Source organism: Bombina bombina, chromosome 4 (assembly GCF_027579735.1).
Source record: "Bombina bombina isolate aBomBom1 chromosome 4, aBomBom1.pri, whole genome shotgun sequence".
NCBI classification, from domain to species: domain Eukaryota; kingdom Metazoa; phylum Chordata; class Amphibia; order Anura; family Bombinatoridae; genus Bombina; species Bombina bombina.
Genome location: NC_069502.1, coordinates 684,639,432 through 684,658,587, shown reverse-complemented (window position 1 = coordinate 684,658,587; position 19,156 = coordinate 684,639,432). Strand labels below are relative to the sequence as shown.

Sequence of the window (19,156 nt, the reverse complement as noted above, 5' to 3'; positions counted from 1 at the left end):
CCTTTTTATACATTTATGTTTTAAAACAAAAAAAGACAACCAACCCTTTATTACATATACTATAGAAAAGTAAAAAAAACATGACATTTATCTATTAAAGTATATGCTGGATTTTTTAAGGGGATACTAAAGTCAAAATTAAACTAAAATGTTTCAGATAGATCATGCAATTAAATAATACAAAAAACCTTAAAAATGTGCATTGTCAAATTGTGGACAGTCTTTTTCTATGCACACTTTCTGAGACACCAGCTCCTACAGTGCATGTGCAAGAGTTTATAGTGTATACATATACAAGTTTGTGATTGGCTGTTGGCTGTCATATAATACAGGGGGCCAGGAAATGTAGGAAATTTTGAAATTTGTCAGAAGAGAAAAAAAAAACAACCAAAAAACTACTTATTTGAAATTTAGAGTGCAGTTGCATTGTCTTTTTATTTTGCATTTGGTAATTATTTAAATAACCGTTAAATACAGTATTATTGTATATGACAACTGAAGGGCAAGTAGACACTACACACATTATTATTCTTGCGTGTAGGAAAGTCTGCTAGCCAAAATGCAGATGATCGAAGAAATTGTGGTCTTAATTTGGAATAATTTTATAGTTCTGTACACAAAAAGAATAGTAGTTGCCTCCTTTAACCCAATGGTGACAGTCATTATCATTCTAAAATTGTAGATTACTGAAATTACTTGCACGCAGCTCTATTGTGCTGTAGGGAGGTGATGACAAATTGTTTTTTTCCTCTCCTGTACACTCCTGTAGCAAGTTTTGGGAGCTATATCTCTCATATGTTGGTTATCATAATGTATAGTAGCTTCTGTTTTTATTTTGGAAGTCTATAGTTATGCAGCTATAATAATGTAGGGATAATGTGGGTTGTAGGCCAATAATCAGAAAACTCTGCTAATTCTTGTTGCCACAAAATTGAAATAGTCAACTAGCCTTTTAAATTTTACAAAAATGTCCAGACAAAAATGGCATCTGTTGAGGTTATCACAAAATCAGCATATAAGCCAAACTGATCTTGGTGGAGAAACTCCCCCCCAAAAAAAACTCTCTTGTAAGGCAGGAACAAGGTTATTAATAAAATAACTACAAGACCAGCAGTCTTTCGAGCCTGCAGATCATATGTATGGCCATCATTGACCCCATGCATAACAAGAGCTTGGTAAAATATAGAGAATTCTAAAGCTGCAAACCTTCTTTTCATTGACGTGTTTGTCTACTGTTTGCTCGACTGCACAGCTTTGAAGCAGCAGTACATGGAAATATGGTGACTGGCTGCTATCATCAGCAGATGGAAAATATCTAAAGCGTCCATATTTAAGGGACATTAAAGACATTTATTTTCCTTTTGGTTCTGTGATGACAAACAAGATGTTTTTCGGTGTCACTGAGCATCAACACAGCTATCTGTGTTGCCTATCAGCCAGTCATCACATATCCTACAGGGCTGTTGTGTGCGTCCTGCTAGTTTGAAAATCAAAATAAACTTAACCTTTTTTTTTTTCTTTCTTTCTTTCTTTCAAAAACGAGCAAACATAAGTTTTGCTGTTAATTTTAGCTGAGTACTTGCAAGTGAGTGACAGATTTTCTCTGTGGACACACACACACACACACACACACACATATATATATAAATATATTAATATATATATATTGTGTGTATATATGTGTATATGTTGTGGGTAAAGTCAGATATTGGTAGGGTGACCATATTGCCGCTTTAAAAAGGGACACACATGAAAAATACATATGTTAGGGCCGTTTTCAGGGCTGTTTAAACAAATGTTTTGTATAAGAACCCTGGCATATGTATTTTTCATGTGTCCCTTTTTAAAGCGGCAATATGGTCACCCTAGATATTGTGTAATCCTAGCATTACCCGGGTAAAACTGATATTACCCAAGCGGCTGGGTAAAACCCGCTGCATGTTCATGAATCCTCTCGGAGTGCGGAGTCACTGCATCAAACGTGTATATCATGCACTGTAATTCCCCTTTATTCACTATCTTTTTTTTGCCTCCGCCTGGGGGGGTTCAAGGTGGGCAAAGCCCCCCCTTGTAAACCTCATTCCTCCAGGTTCACTTTGGGTGGATGCCAGAGGATCGGTGGGACGCCTTTCTTGAACCCCCCACATGGAGTCAAAACAAATAGTGTAGATGGGGGAATTACAGTACATCAGGCTTTACCCACAGCTGCTTGAATAATGTCCGTTTCACCCGTGTAATCCTAGAATTACCCGGATTTCTTACTTTACCCGTTATACACATACACACATACACACATATACATACACACATACACACATATACACACACACACACACACACACACATTTCACAATAATGAAGTCACTTTACACTATACTTAGTAATTTTATTGTGATGTTACGAGGATGCTTTATGATTATTGTGCATTATATAATACACATTTTAATTCATTATATTATAGACACACTTTGAACAATTTAATTTAAAACACATTTGTTTTGATTTTTTTGTTTAGAGATTTTTATTGTAAATATATTTTTTTATAGGAGTAGTTTAATGTAATCTAAATAAAAATCACTTTCTCAGGGGCTTTTTACATATTTCTTACTGTGACTTGTTCATAGTCAACGTCATGTAAATTCATCAATTCCAGCCCTCATTTCCGAAGTCTTAAACAATACTAATTAGATTGTAAGCTTTTACAAAATGTAGCCACCAGTCATCAAGCGCTACCCAAGTTCTGAACCAAAAATGGACCAGCTCCCAAGCTTATATTTTTGCCTTTTCAAATAAAGAAAGAGAATGAAGAAAAATTGTTAATATGAGTAAATTGGAAAGTTGCTTAAAATGAATCATGAAAGTTAAAACTTGTCTAGACTATCCCTTTAAGTTAGAATAGTTAATCACCCATAGCCCTGTGCAAGAAAATGCCTTTCACCTGACGCAAATTTATGTAGACATCTTGGAGAATCAAAGTTGTATATGTATGTATTTTACACCGTTTTCTTCACTTTGTGGATTTATACTTGCGTAACTGGGTGGCTCATTTATGGTAGTAAAATCTGGTACAAAAGAAATCCTTTGTGGGGTGCTTTTTATCACCTATCTGTAAATTTAGAAAAAATCTATACATGGCATTGTGGTATAATAATTATGATTGACTTGTTAAAAAAAACAGTGGAACCCCCCCAACCAAAGGTTTAAAGAAAAAAAATGAGGTTAATGGTGCATTCAACCCTTACTTTTTTATTTGTTCAATTAAAAGTGCATTGTTAACCCTTCATTCTTTTTCTCTTTTTCTTTCCTTCTTTGTTTGAAACTATTTGTAAAAAACCCCAAAATTTATACTTCCCTGTCTTTCTGACCGCTTCATCAGCAAGACCGGGAAACGCGTTGTGTGTTACTCTCTTGTATTTTTAAAGCCTCATTGTTTCTAAGACATTTGGCATCACAACTTTTTTCACTCTGTGGAATTTCAACACAGTTGTTATTACCGAGTGAATATATACTACCAATAATGATCTGCTATTACCATCTGCAGCTTTTCTGTGAGGGTTTTTATCCTGTTATAACAGAACCTGGGAGACCAAGCCTAAAGGGACACACAGTCTGTGTGGGACTAGTAGTCCATCAGACTCCATACTGCTGCAGGAGGATAGCTTTCTGGACAGCTGATAAAGGTCCAGCAGGCGTTTGTGGCACTTCTCAAGTGCATTATACTTTGTAAGTACAATTGTTTTTTGCGTGTGCAAAGACACAGTACCACTGATTATGCACTATTGGTGCCCTCTTCTTTTCTAAAATCTTAAATTGCCTGCAGATAAAATTTTAAGGCTCTGCAGGGCCACGCCAGAGCTATGAGAACTATTGAAGCCGATTCCTGTTTGATTCCGGCAATGACTCTTGGTATAAGAATAAATGGAGGAAATAGGCCAGTTGAAATTTCCATGAACAGACTAGAGCATCTATCATGCAAGCTCTTGGATCTCTTGACCTGATGCAATAATCTGGAAGTTTTAGGTTCAGTTTGGATGCCATTAGATCTATTTCTGGAAGGCCCGACCTCAGGACTAATTGATTGGTCTCTTCATCAGGACGCGTTCATTCTCCTGGATAGACGGACTGCTTCCCAATTGTTCACTCCTGGAATGTTAATGTCTGAAAGGGTGCAATTGTTTTTCTCTGCCTAAGAAAGAATGTAAAATACCTCTCGCATAGCTATGGGACTTTGTGTTCCTCCCGGATGATTGATGTATGCCACAGTAGTTATCTGACTGGAACCAAATTAATTTTTCCTGCTTGAGAAGGGGCCAAGACTGAAGGGCCCAAAGAATCACACAAAGTTCTAGGATGTTTATAGGTAATTACATCTCCTGAGGGGACCATACTCCCTGCGCTCTTATGAACTCCCAAACAGCGCCCCAACCCATCAGATTTGTGTCCATAGTAACTATGGTCCAGATAGGTTGAATAAATGCAGCTCCAAGGGTCAAATAGGGACCCTCCACCATGAGAGAGATAGTTTGACTGAAGAACTGAGCTCTATCTGCTGTTCCATTTCTAAACAATCCTTTTACAGGCATAGACCATTTGAGAGGATGACGATGAAAGCGAGCAAAAGGTACTGCATCTGACGCTGCTACCATAAGACCCACTAATTCCATACATTGTGCTACAGATGGAGAATGAGTTATCTGTAGTGAATGACAGACCGTCTAAAGTTTGGTTCTGCGAGTATCTGAGAAACAAGTGCATATGAGTCTATTATCACCCCCAGAAAAACCACCCTTGTGGCTGGGGATAAGAAACTTTTGGGGACATTGATTTTTCCATCCATGCTCCTGAATGAAGGATATTTTTCTGTGGGTATGAGCAGTATCCAGAGAAACAGATGGTGCTTGGACAAAAAATTGTCCAAATAAGGGGCAATGCTGATTTCTTGTGCTCTTATCACTGCCAAGAGAACCCTTTTTTACCTTTGTGATGCGAGGGGCTGTTGCCAAACAAAACTTGAGGGCCACAAAGGGGGGTAATGTTTGTTGGGGAAAGAAAATCTTAGATGTTGGAAGTGATCCTTGTGAATTGGGATGTGCAGATATGCATCCTTTAAGTCTATGGTTGTCATAAATTGTTTCCATTTTGAAAGAAGGTACCCAAACGAATTTGTCAAGTATTTAGGTCCAGGATAAGACAGTAGGTGCCCTCCTTTGTCCTTTGTTGAGAGCTTAGAACAGGTTTGATCACTCCCATGTCCAAGTCTTGAACACATTGAACAAAGGCAGCCACCTTTACAGGATCCTTTGGAATGTGAGACAGATGAAACTGTTCCCAGGGAGGTCTGGTGTGAAAGCCTATGTGATGATAATGGAATATAATATCAAAAACACAGGGATCTTGAACTGATAAAGACCAGGCCTTCTGAAACAAAATCAATCTGCCTCCTACCAGAAGAGCTTTATGCAGAATTCTGATTTAAATTCGGCTTTTTGGTCTTTTCTTAGACCAAGAAGATCCTGCTTCCAGGAACACTTGGAGAATACAGACTTCTAGTTGGATGGGGACTTTTGATCTCTTGGGTAGTGAAAGGAATGAAAACAATTTGTTTGTTTTGTACTTCCCCTTAAACTTTTTGTCCTAAGGAAGGAAAGACCCTTTTTCCCTGTGACAATTTTGATAATTGAATCCAATTCCGATCCAAAAAACATCTTCCCTTTAAAGGGGACTGATAACAGCCTATTCTTGGAGACCATATCAGCTGACCAATATTTAAGCCGTAATGCTGTCCTTAATAAAACAGCAATGCACATATTCTTGACATCAATTTTAATAATGTAAAATACTACATCACAAATGAAATCATTAGCCATCTTAAGGACTTTAATGCAGCTGCGATTATCCTCAGAAGATTGATCAGAAACCATCTGAGAAAGAGAATAACACCAGAAGGACACTGCAGCGTCCACACAGGTATTGCTAAATAATTTACTAGCAAGTACTCAGATTTGCGGTCCATTGGATCCCTAATCAAAGAACTATACTTTATAGTAATAGTAGTGCGTCTAGCTAAGGTGGAAATGGCTCTATCAACCTTAGGGGCTACTTCTCAGGCTGTTAAATTATTTTCCAAAAGTGGTTATATTTTTGTGAATCTGTTGGAAGGTTCAGAAGAAATGCCTGGTTTCTTCCATTCTTTAGCTATGTATTCTGATGCTTCAAAGGCCTTAGGCACTTTGGGCAGAACTTTAAAGACCTAATTCAACTTATTTACAGGACTGGAATCCTCTGGATTAGGTTCCGAGGTATTCAAAACCTCCTGAAGCAGGAAGTGGATATGGTCCACTTTAAATCTAAATGTGGATCCTCCTTTGGCTCTTTTACTGGTTCAGGGTCTTCACTGAAGATTTTACTCTAAAAAAACCCTCAGATAGGGACTCAGCCGAGTCAGAGCTTTTTGTAAGCTAGGTTGTAATTTAGCCTCGGAAATAAGTTCCAGTTTTTCTCTTAAGATTACATGGTTTTGGGTATAGCCCCTAAAAGCTCCATCATAGTCTTTTGAAGACTTGTTTTAAACTCTGGAGAAAAATCAGTGGAGTCCCCTTTTGCCACATAAATAGGCATGGGCACTAAATGTCTACTAGGTGCCATACTGACAGGATTATGGGTTGTGAATTGGAGATGTGGGACACAATTCGCACACAACTGGTTAATATGGTCCACTGGAACAGTATTGTATAATAAACAGTGACCGCAGTATGTGTTTGGGCTGCGGTATGTTCCCTATGGGTCTCTTCTAATGGGTCAGTCATATTAGATGGGGGTACAGACATGACTCCAAAATAATAAGCAACATTGAAAGTAAATGGAAATAGATGTATTCCAAAATTTTAAGTGACAAGTGTATTTACCGAAAGTACAACAAACAGCCTATATGAACATATCAGAACCATAGAAGACAGAAAAAGCCACATATGGTTTACCCTCAGAAAAAAATCACATACCCATCCCTTCAGCAGCTCCTATGAGGGTACTCACCCACCTCCTGGGCAAAGAAAGTGTTAAAATGGAGTCCAGGTAGATTGAAATTCCTGCAGACAGTCCCTGTGCAAATATCAGCTAGCTGCTGATCCGGCGAGGGAGAGAAAAAGGGGTGCCTAAGGGGAAGGGGGAGTCAGAGCTTACCTCCGGAATGATGTGCAGGCCAAAGCCTCTGAGTAAAGATACAAAAAACACATTTTACAAAAGTGTATAAATGCCCCTCATTGATTCTCCCTCTGTTTCCCACCCTTACTGCATACATAAGGCAGTTAGTGGTTTTCTTAAAGAGACAGCAAATCTTTTCTGTTTTGGGAGAAAAAAAGTGATCTCTGAAACCAAGTCAAAAACATAGTGTGAGCTGTTAAGGGGTTTTAGAAGAATAAAATAATAGGGATTTTAAATCTGAATTGCAGTATTTCTGGTGTTAAACACATAGGTAAAGTAATAGAACCCCTAACTATGTAGTACCTAAAAAAAGAGTACTATGGATAGTTTCTGGTCTGTGTTTAGCGTCTGAATCATTTGTGTACTGCAGCACCCCTCCACTGTATCTTACCAGCTTGCTGAGGCATTTTTCCCTCACAGAATGCTGTTCCAGTAGAGAGCCCATCCTCTGCACGTAAATATACTGCAGAGGATACTTTCTGATAAATACCTGCAACCCCTCTGGTGTAGGATATGGGACGATTATGGCAGAGACATCATTTAGCTGTTAGGGTGACATGCTATAACTGTAGTATTCCTTTACCCCTGCTTTACCCGGAATTTTTGAGAAATTATCCTAAAGTCTTCCCTGAACAAAGATGGAAGAGGGATACAGGGTCTGAAGTCAACTTGGAGGCCAAGATCAAACTAAGTGAGTGGGGAGTGGCGGTAGGAGGGATTAAAAGCTCTTGTGTGGGTTCTTGACCTCCTCCTAGTGGCAGGAAATATATCCCACATGTTATGGACACATGGACTCTCCTCGTCTTATGAAAGAAATATCCATATTAGGTCAAAGTTTTTATGCAAACACACTGGAAGATTTTGGAAAAATTCAAGATAAAGCAATTTTAAACTTGACTCAACCGGAAATAACACTAAAAATGTAATGTTTTAAAACAGAGGGTGAGATACTTCTTGAGACTATTCTGTAGGAAGAAATTGGGTGGAGGACTGGATAGGGATGGAATACCTGCTTAAAGGGATACTAAACCTACATTTCTTTTTCATGATTCAGTTACAGCACGCAATTTTAAGCAAAATTAAAATTTTTGTTAATTCTATTGCTTTATTTATTTAAAAAGAAGGTATTTAAAGTGAATGTAAATTTTGATGCTAAAGTACCCAGTTTTTAAAAATTCGATTAAAAACATGGGCACTTTAATTCATCAATTTACATTTCACTCCTTGTGAATTTTTTTTTTACCTTTTTAATCTTCACAGCAGCTCCAGCTTCCTCCACCCGTCGCAAAGCCTCTTCCGGGGTCTAAAATGAGGAATCTGGCTTCCTCCAATCACTGCGTTGAATCAGACACTGATTCCCCCTGGGGAGGATGACCTATCCATCATTTCTGACATCAGAAATGGCTTGCGACGACCGGAGGAAGCTGGAGCTGCTGTGAAGATTAAAAGGTAAGTTTTTTTTGTTTTGTTTTTTCACAACAGGAGTGAAATGTAAATTTTGATGAATTAAAGTGCCCCTGTTTTTAATCAAATTTTTAAAAACCGGGCACTTTAGCATCAAAATTTACATTCACTTTAAAGCTTAGGAGCTGACCCATTTTAGGTTCAGCACCATGGATAGCGCTTGCTTATTGGTGGCTGACATTAACCACCAATAAGCAAGCATAACCCAGGTGCTGAACCAAAAATGGGCCGGCTCCTATGCTTTACATTCCTGCTTTTTAAAGGGACAGTCTAGTCTAAAACTAACTTTAATTATTCAGATAGAGAATGTAATTTTAAACAATTTTCCAATTTACTTCTTTCACCAATTTTGCTTTGTTCTCTTGGTAGGGGCAAAAAAAAATTATTATTATTAATGTGTATATATATATTATTATAAATGTGTTGGCTATGCAAAACTAGGGAATCAGGGCCGGACTGGGAGTAAAAAGCAGCCCTGGAAAAATTAGAGACCGGCCCTATATTGTGAGTGTATGTGTGTATGTGTATATATATATAGATATAGATATAGATATATAGATATAGATATAGATATAGATATATAGATATATATATATATATAGATATATAGATATATATATATATATATAGATATATATAGATATATATATATATAGATATATATATAGATATATATATATATATAGATATATATATATATAGATATATATATAGATATATATAGATATATATATAGATATATATATATATATATATATAGAGAGAGAGAGAGAGAGAGAGAGAGAGAGAGAGAGAGAGAGAGAGAGAGAGAGAGAGAGAGAGAGAGAGATATATATATATATATATATAGAGAGAGATATATATATAGAGAGATATATATATATATATATAGAGAGATATATATATATATATATATAGAGATATATATATATATATAGAGATATATATATAGAGAGATATATATATATAGAGATATATATATATATAGAGATATATATAGAGATATATATAGAGATATATAGAGATATATATATATATATATATATATATATAGAGAGAGAGAGAGAGAGAGAGAGAGAGAGAGAGAGAGAGAGAGAGAGAGAGAGAGAGAGAGAGAGAGATATAGTATATAAACCTAGGAGATGCATGGAATAATGAGAAATTATTTAGGGATGAATACAAAGATTTTAATTTTTTTAAAGCAGGCTGTATGAATTAAGCAGGGTAAGTCTGATGCCTGGCTGCTATGCTATGTCACCAGTTAAGAGGTTAACACAGCTCACAAACATTCCTGGATCCAGTCGTCACTCACAGTGCTTAACTTCACTGATTGACACTCATTGCTTGGATGATGGGTAACGAATGCGAGCTGCTGCCGTTCCACACTACACCGGTCTTCCTTAGGAGGTACAAATAGAATGTGACATAATTTACTGCAGTGCTTGCGAGGCTCGAGCCCAACATTTTTGGAAAGCTTAGTTGGAGCAGAGGCTGCTAAAAAAAATGTTGGGCTTGCAAGTACTGCAGTAAATTATGTCACATTTTATTTGTAGCTCCGAAGGAAGACCGGTGTAGTGAAGCTAAGCACTGTGAGTGATGACTGGACCCAGGAATGTTTGTGAGCTGCTGGCCAGAGCACCGGCCTGAGCCTCCACCCTCTCTGCTCTTACATTAGTTACCCGGCGTGGTCTGTACCCTGGCGGCTGCGGCTGCTGCCCCCCCCATCGGAAAAATAAAACCTTGAGTTGTCTATCATCATGTTAGTCACTCACTGTCACTGACTATTCAAATACCGTCCTGACCGGCATCCTCACTGACAGACTGAGATGACTGACTCCATACTCCATAGTTGTTCTACCCGCACTCACCCAGGGACCACCTCACCAAGACACGGACGTGCAGCGGTGCGCTATAACTTGTTATTGGCGCCATATTACTTCAGACTCAAGTGCAGGTATTGGCTACAATTCTTCATGTGACCAACTACATCAGACCCAATAGGAATTAAATAATAAAACAAATAGAATTAACAATGAAGCGGCCACAAGGTTGGGGGCAATGCGGGACACACGATTAAATAATAATAATAAATTTTTTTTAACAATAAAGCGGCCAAGGGGTTGGGGGGCAATGCGGGACACACACTGTGCAGATGCTGCCCAGCCCCAGCCTCTGCCGGCCCTGCGGCCCACCGGGATTTTTCCCGGTATCCCGGCGGCCCAATCCGGCCCTGTAGGGAATGGGTAATAAAGGGATTATCTATCTTTTAAAAAAATATATATATTCTGGTGTAGACTGTCCCTTTAAATAAAGATAGCAAGAGAACAAAGAAAAAATGATAATAGTAAATTAGAAAGTTGCTTAAAATTGCATGCTCTAACTGAATAATGAAAAAAAAAATAGGTTTACTATTTTTTTAATGACTTACCCCATTTTTCTTTCTCCTCTTTTCTCCCCCCCTTTCTTTTTTTTTCTTCTTCACTCTTGGATCCCATAATACCTTTATGATACAATATATATGCTGAGTGGAATATATGTTGTGATGCTGTTTGTTAGTTGAATTTGTTAAAGTTTTTTGGTTTAGCTCTATATGAAAGCTTTAAACAAAAGAAAATGTACTTAGAAAACAAGCACAGCTTTAATAGCTGCCAACTCTACTGGATAGCTGATCTGTAGTAGAACACATTAAAACCTTCTTCAAAAGATAGACTCTATTGTCTTCATTATTGAAATCTACAGAGACTTTTTCCATATTCAAAAACAAATATTTGAAAGACTCAAATATCTATTTCATTATGCTATTTGCTAATATTATCTCATATTTAAACCTTAATTGCAAATCATTTAATTATATTGCAATTTCTTTTAATAAACAGAATAAAAAAATGTAATGTTTTGCTTTTTATTTTTTAATATATTTTTTATATTTATTTTTTAAAGGACCAAATGTCATAGAAGCAACGCTCAAAACAAATGCAACCAGCTCCAAGGTAACCACAATTGGTTAATCTCCTACTGCAGTAGTATAAAATTGTGCAAGGACATTCATGATATAAAATTATTGATTACAAATGTTTACAAAATACCGTCTTTCTCCCACAAGATATATTATATTTTTTTCTATTTCACAGATTGGATGTGTTTTCTTTTTTCCTATTTACGATATACAATACAATTTTTTTATGTGCATAAAATGATATTGCGCTGTAATATATTTTGTATAGTTCTATTTTGTGTAAAATTATTTTTAGTGTCTGGTAAGTATTTTAAAAGCAGTCAGTTTTTTGTCTTTCTTTTATTTTTATTACAATTATTTATCTTCATAAATGGAAACAGTCCACAGCTGCATTCATTACTTTTGGGAAAAAAGAACCTGGCCACCAGGAAGAGGCAAAGACACCCCAGCCAAAGGCTTAAATACTCCTCCCACTTCCCTCGTCCCCCAGTCATTGTTTGCCTTTCTTCCCAGGAGGTTGACAAAGAAGTGTCAGAAGTTTGTTTTGTCTCTTATGGAGTGTAGTACTCTTCGACATGGGACAGGATTTTTAAGTAATCCTGTCAGTCTCTCAGTGAGGGCTTGGATGAAAGTTAGAGTCCGGAGATGCAGGAAGAGTCTTTCTGCAAATCCATCCCGACTCATTTTGACAACTCCACAAGCAATTGGCGTTGTCGAACTTCGCTGCCTGCTTTCTTCTCTCAAGTCCAAGTCCGTCACACTTGAAGGGCTGTGTTCCTGTTCCACGGCATAGATTTTGGTAAGATAGTTTAATTTTACTTCTTCATGATTGTACTGTAACTCATTTGTTCTTGCAAACTCACATGAAAAATACAGGGTCTCAGTGGGACTCCTTTAGTATCTTGGAATCAAGGGTTAATATCTCCTGAGGGGGATTATTGAATAGGTTTTTTTTAATCATGTTTGTTATGTGATTTAATCTGCTTATGTGTAGTGTTAACTGGGCTCGTGGCTCTTGGAACATAACAGTCGTTTTGAAGTGACGCGACCTTACGGTCGGCACGCTGTTTTTGGACTGTACATTTCACCTTGTGACCAGGCGTGTTTACTTTCTGCAAGTGTTGGTCAATACAGAGGTTGAAAGGAAAAGAATGCATTTATATAGCACTTAACTCTCCATGTATATAGATTAATGTGACATCAAAATCTAGAGGTGTACTGGAGGTGATATGTTTAAAATATAACCTTTATTGGTTCGATTAAAATTGTAGAACACGCATAAAAACCACACACAGTTAAAATTACAAAAGAGTTTAGAACCTATAGAACAATATATAGGGTAATATCCTGAAATGGGTTGAAGAGGATTGTGGAGAAGAGTTGCTTTCTCTGGAGTTGGGCAAACACCTAGACTTACTTTCTGGTCTCCCATTTCCGCATTCCTGACTTTGTGGCGACGGAGAATTGTAGTCCGCTGGTGTCTGGTTCATAGGAGGTGGTGCGTGCCCCAGCCATTGTGGGTGTCAGGTGCCATTTAAATAGTTTTATATTTAGTCAATTTTTTTGGTATCCTATACCCAGTTATGGAGGATGCTGATGTTGAGATTTGTTCAATTGTCTGATTCAGATTCTTCGTCCTGTGACGAATGCGAATTGGCGCAATTGACTCAGGTCAGTCACTTATGTTCTTTAGGCCATTCTAGAGTGCCTTGTTGCTCGGGGATTCAAGGGACTGCTGAGCCATCCGCCTCGGGGGGCCCTGTCCTCTGGAAGGCGAGTTCCCTACCGCTCCCTACTACTACACATGCGGTTAACCCAAGTTAGGTTTTTTCCTCCTCGGAGGGTGGATTGTCCCCCCCCCCCAGAGGTTGTGGCACGCGTTCACTTTTATATACTTTTGGCGCTTGCACATCTACAAAGTCCAGATATTTATTTGCGATTGTGTTTGTGCCTGATTGCACTTCAAGGATTAAGAGCATCCTTGAAGTGTTTTGCTCTTAATCCTTGAAGTGTTTTGTCCCTCTAAGGCATCCGTACAGATTGACTCCAGTTTTCCATCGGCAAGAAATAGTCATTCGGACGAATATCTCGCTCATACTCCATCGCCATATTGGAACGCCATACCTAAAGGGTTGCTGCTGTTTTCAGAGGAGCTGCCACAGAGAGGAGAATACACGCCTTGACACCGATTCCGGTCCTCTTCATGTGACCATTGATTGTTGGGCGTCTCGACTAAACATCATTGAGTCATCGTTTGGATTCATCTTGCTTCATTGTTTTTTATTGGTTTTATTGGCTTAGATATCCTCTAATATATTACTGTTTTTACTTATAACAATTAGTTACATTGTATTGTCCTAGTACACTCCATTATTGGAAACATTTTCCTCTGTTGCAAAATCATATTGTTGCAAATTTTAATATTCAATGTATACTACACTTTTCATTTCGCCTGATCAACGCATATGATATTTTGTTCATTTTGTACATTTGTATTATATGTTTCATTTTATATCACATTTTTTATTGTAATAAATTTATGCAGATTTTGCACATTTTTTGGATCACTGTTTTTTGCCTAGATAGGCTTTTTACACTATATGGTTTATTATTAATCCTATATTCGTGCACTTATTTACCCAGCACTATATTATTCACCTTCTATTTTAAGCTTTTATTAGCGCCTATGCTCTAAGATTCATTTGGTTCTCTTGTTTTGCAGCCAATTTTTTCTTATACACCACTACCTGTTTGTTTAGAGGCTGGGGAGTCCTCTTGTTTTTCATAGGCTTAATAGTGTTTCACAGCGCAGTAACCAATATCACTTTTTGCACTCATCTAGGTGGCATCCAAACCCATGTTTCTTTCATGTAATTAACAAGAGTCCATGAGCTAGTGACGTATGGGATATACATTCCTACCAGGAGGGGCAAAGTTTCCCAAACCTTAAAATGCCTATAAATACACCCCTCACCACACCCACAAATCAGTTTTACAAACTTTGCCTCCAAGGGAGGTGGTGAAGTAAGTTTGTGCTAGATTCTACGTTGATATGCGCTCCGCAGCAAGTTGGAGCCCGGTTTTCCTCTCAGCGTGCAGTGAATGTCAGAGGGATGTGAGGAGAGTATTGCCTATTGAATGCAGTGATCTCCTTCTACGGGGTCTATTTCATAAGGTTCTCTGTTATCGGTCGTAGAGATTCATCTCTTACCTCCCTTTTCAGATCGACGATATACTCTTATATTTACCATTTCCTCTACTGATTCTCGTTTCAGTACTGGTTTGGCTTTCTACAAACATGTAGATGAGTGTCCTGGGGTAAGTAAGTCTTATTTTCTGTGACACTCTAAGCTATGGTTGGGCACTTTATTTATAAAGTTCTAAATATATGTATTCAAACATTTATTTGCCTTGACTCAGAATGTTCAACTTTCCTTATTTCCAGACAGTCAGTTTCATATTTGGGATTATGCTTTAAATTATCATATTTTGTCTTACCTCAAAAATTTGACTTTTTTCCCTGTGGGCTGTTAGGCTCGCGGGGGCTGAAAATGCTTCATTTTATTGCGTCATTTTTGGCGCGGATTTTTTTGGCGCAAAAATTCATTTCCGTTTCCGGCGTCATACGTGTCGCCGGAAGTTGCGTCATTTTTTGACGTTATTTTGCGCCAAAAATGTCGGCGTTCCGGATGTGGCGTCATTTTTGGCGCCAAAAGCATTTAGGCGCCAAATATTGTGGGCGTCTTATTTGGCGCCAAAAAATATGGGCGTCGCTTTTGTCTCCACATTATTTCAGTCTCATTTTTCATTTGCTTCTGGTTGCTAGAAGCTTGATGTTTGGCATTTTTTTCCCATTCCTGAAACTGTCTTATAAGGAATTTGATTTATTTTGCTTTATATGTTGTTTTTTCTCTTACATATTGCAAGATGTCTCACGTTGCATCTGAGCCAGAAGATACTACAGGAAAACCACTGCCTGCTGGATCTACCAAAGCTAAGTGTATCTGCTGTAAACTTTTGGTAGCTATTTCTCCAGCTGTTGTTTGTAATAATTGTCATGACAAACTTGTTAAAGCAGATAATATTTCCTTTAGTGATGTACCATTGCCTGTTGCAGTTCCCTCAACATCTAAGGTGCAGAATGTTCCTGATAACATAAGAGATTTTGTTTCTGAATCCATAAAGAAGGCTTTGTCTGTTATTTCTCCTTCTAGTAAACGTAAAAAGTCTTTTAAATCTTCTCTCTCTACAGATGAATTTTTAAATGAACACCATCATTCTGATTCTTTGGACTCTTCTAGTTCAGAGGATTCTGTCTCAGAGATTGATGCTGATAAATCTTCATATTTATTTAAGATGGAATTTATTCGCTCTTTACTTAAAGAAGTACTAATTGCTTTAGAAATAGAGGATTCTAGTCCTCTTGATACTAATTCTATACGTTTGGATAAGGTTTTTAAAGCTCCTGCGGTTATTCCAGAAGTCTTTCCTGTTCCTAATGCTATTTCTGCAGTAATTGCTAAGGAATGGGATAAATTGGGTAATTCATTTTCTCCTTCTAAACGTTTTAAGCAATTATATCCTGTTCCGCCTGACAGGTTAGAATTTTGGGACAAAATCCCTAAAGTTGATGGGGCTATTTCTACCCTTGCTAAACGTACTACCATTCCTACGTCAGATGGTACCTCGTTTAAGGATCCTTTAGATAGAAAAATTGAATCTTTTCTAAGAAAAGCTTATCTATGTTCAGGTAATCTTCTTAGACCTGCTATATCATTGGCTGATGTTGCTGCAGCTTCAACTTTTTGGTTGGAAACTCTAGCGCAACAAGTAACAAATCGTGATTCTCATGATATTATTATTCTTCTCCAGCATGCTAATAATTTCATCTGTGATGCCATTTTTGATATTATTAGAGTTGATGTTAGATTTATGTCTCTGGCTATCTTAGCCAGAAGAGCTTTATGGCTTAAGACTTGGAATGCTGATATGGCTTCTAAATCAACTCTACTTTCCATTTCTTTCCAGGGAAACAAATTATTTGGTTCTCAGTTGGATTCTATTATTTCAACTGTTACTGGTGGGAAAGGAACTTTTTTACCACAGGATAAAAAGTCTAAAGGTAAAAACAGGGCTAACAATCGTTTTCGTTCCTTTCGTTTCAGCAAAGAACAAAAGCCTGATCCTTCGTCCTCAGGAGCAGTTTCAGTTTGGAAACCATCTCCAGTCTGGAATAAATCCAAGCCTGCTAGAAAGGCAAAGCCTGCTTCTAAGTTCACATGAAGGTACGGCCCTCATTCCAGTTCAGCTGGTAGGGGGCAGGTTACGTTTTTTCAAAGAAATTTGGATCAAATCTGTTCACAATCTTTGGATTCAGAACATTGTTTCAGAAGGGTACAGAATTGGTTTCAAGATGAGACCTCCTGCAAAGAGATTTTTTCTTTCCCATGTCCCAGTAAATCCAGTGAAAGCTCAAGCATTTCTGAATTGTGTTTCAGATCTAGAGTTGGCTGGAGTAATTATGTCAGTTCCAGTTCCGGAACAGGGGATGGGGTTTTATTCAAATCTCTTCATTGTACCAAAGAAGGAGAATTCCTTCAGACCAGTTCTGGATCTAAAATTATTGAATCGTTATGTAAGGATACCAACGTTCAAGATGGTAACTGTAAGGACTATATTGCCTTTTGTTCAGCAAGGGAATTATATGTCCACAATAGATTTACAGGATGCATATCTGCATATTCCGATTCATCCAGATCATTTTCAGTTCCTGAGATTCTCTTTTCTAGACAAGCATTACCAATTTGTGGCTCTACCGTTTGGCCTTGCTACAGCTCCAAGAATTTTCACAAAGATTCTCGGTGCCCTTCTGTCTGTAATCAGAGAACAGGGTATTGTGGTATTTCCTTATTTGGACGATATCTTGGTACTTGCTCCGTCTTTACATTTAGCAGAGTCTCATACGAATCGACTTGTGTTGTTTCTTCAAGATCATGGTTGGAGGATCAATTTACCAAAAAGTTCTTTGATTCCTCAAACAAGGGTAACCTTTCTGGGTTTCCAGATAGATTCAGTGTCCATGACTCTGTCTTTAACAGACAAGAGACGTCTAAAATTGATTACAGCTTGTCGAAACCTTCAGTCACAATCATTCCCTTCGGTAGCCTTATGCATGGAAATTCTAGGTCTTATGACTGCTGCATCGGACGCGATCCCCTTTGCTCGTTTTCACATGCGACCTCTTCAGCTCTGTATGTTGAACCAATGGTGCAGGGATTACACGAAGATATCTCAATTAATATCTTTAAAACCGATTGTTCGACACTCTCTAACGTGGTGGACAAATCACCATCGTTTAATTCAGGGGGCTTCTTTTGTTCTTCCGACCTGGACTGTAATTTCAACAGATGCAAGTCTCACAGGTTGGGGAGCTGTGTGGGGATCTCTGACGGCACAAGGAGTTTGGGAATCTCAGGAGGTGAGATTACCGATCAATATTTTGGAACTCCGTGCAATTTTCAGAGCTCTTCAGTTTTGGCCTCTTCTGAAGGGAGAATCGTTCATTTGTTTTCAGACAGACAATGTCACAACTGTGGCATACATCAATCATCAAGGAGGGACTCACAGTCCTCTGGCTATGAAAGAAGTATCTCGAATTTTGGTTTGGGCGGAATCCAGCTCCTGTCTAATCTCTGCGGTTCATATCCCAGGTGTAGACAATTGGGAAGCGGATTATCTCAGTCGCCAAACGTTGCATCCGGGCGAATGGTCTCTTCACCCAGAGGTATTTCTTCAGATTGTTCAATTGTGGGGGCTCCCAGAGATAGATCTGATGGCCTCTCATCTAAACAAGAAACTTCCCAGGTATCTGTCCAGATCCCGGGATCCTCAGGCGGAGGCAGTGGATGCATTATCACTTCCTTGGAAGTATCATCCTGCCTATATCTTTCCGCCTCTAGTTCTTCTTCCAAGAGTAATCTCCAAGATTCTGAGGGAATGCTCGTTTGTTCTGCTAATAGCTCCGACATGGCCTCACAGGTTTTGGTATGCGGATCTTGTCCGGATGGCATCTTGCCAGCCATGGACTCTTCCGTTAAGACCAGACCTTCTGTCACAAGGTCCTTTTTTCCATCCGGATCTGAAATCCTTAAATTTAAAGGTATGGAGATTGAACGCTTGATTCTTGGTCATAGAGGTTTCTCTGACTCCGTGATTAATACTATGTTACAGGCTCGTAAATCTGTATCTCGAGAGATATATTATAGAGTCTGGAAGACTTATATTTCATGGTGTCTTTCTCATCATTTTTCTTGGCATTCTTTTAGAATACCGAGAATTTTACAATTTCTTCAGGATGGTTTGGATAAGGGTTTGTCTGCAAGTTCTTTAAAAGGACAAATCTCTGCTCTTTCTGTTCTTTTTCATAGAAAGATTGCTATTCTTCCTGATATTCATTGTTTTGTACAAGCTTTGGTTCGTATAAAACCTGTCATTAAGTCAATTTCTCCTCCTTGGAGTTTGAATTTGGTTCTGGGA

At 38.1% G+C, this 19,156-nt stretch overlaps 1 protein-coding gene across 3 annotated transcripts in view; it reads left to right on the top strand.

Moving 5' to 3' along the window:
* The window catches only part of TMEM181 (transmembrane protein 181), a 259,664-nt gene that overhangs the window by 70,905 nt on the left and 169,603 nt on the right, over window positions 1-19,156 (top strand). For all 3 annotated transcript variants that reach the window (XM_053710842.1, XM_053710843.1, XM_053710844.1), the window contains exon 3: window positions 11,605-11,654. In XM_053710842.1, coding sequence (XP_053566817.1) covers window positions 11,605-11,654 — 50 coding nt within the window. The remainder of the gene's footprint in view (window positions 1-11,604; window positions 11,655-19,156) is intronic.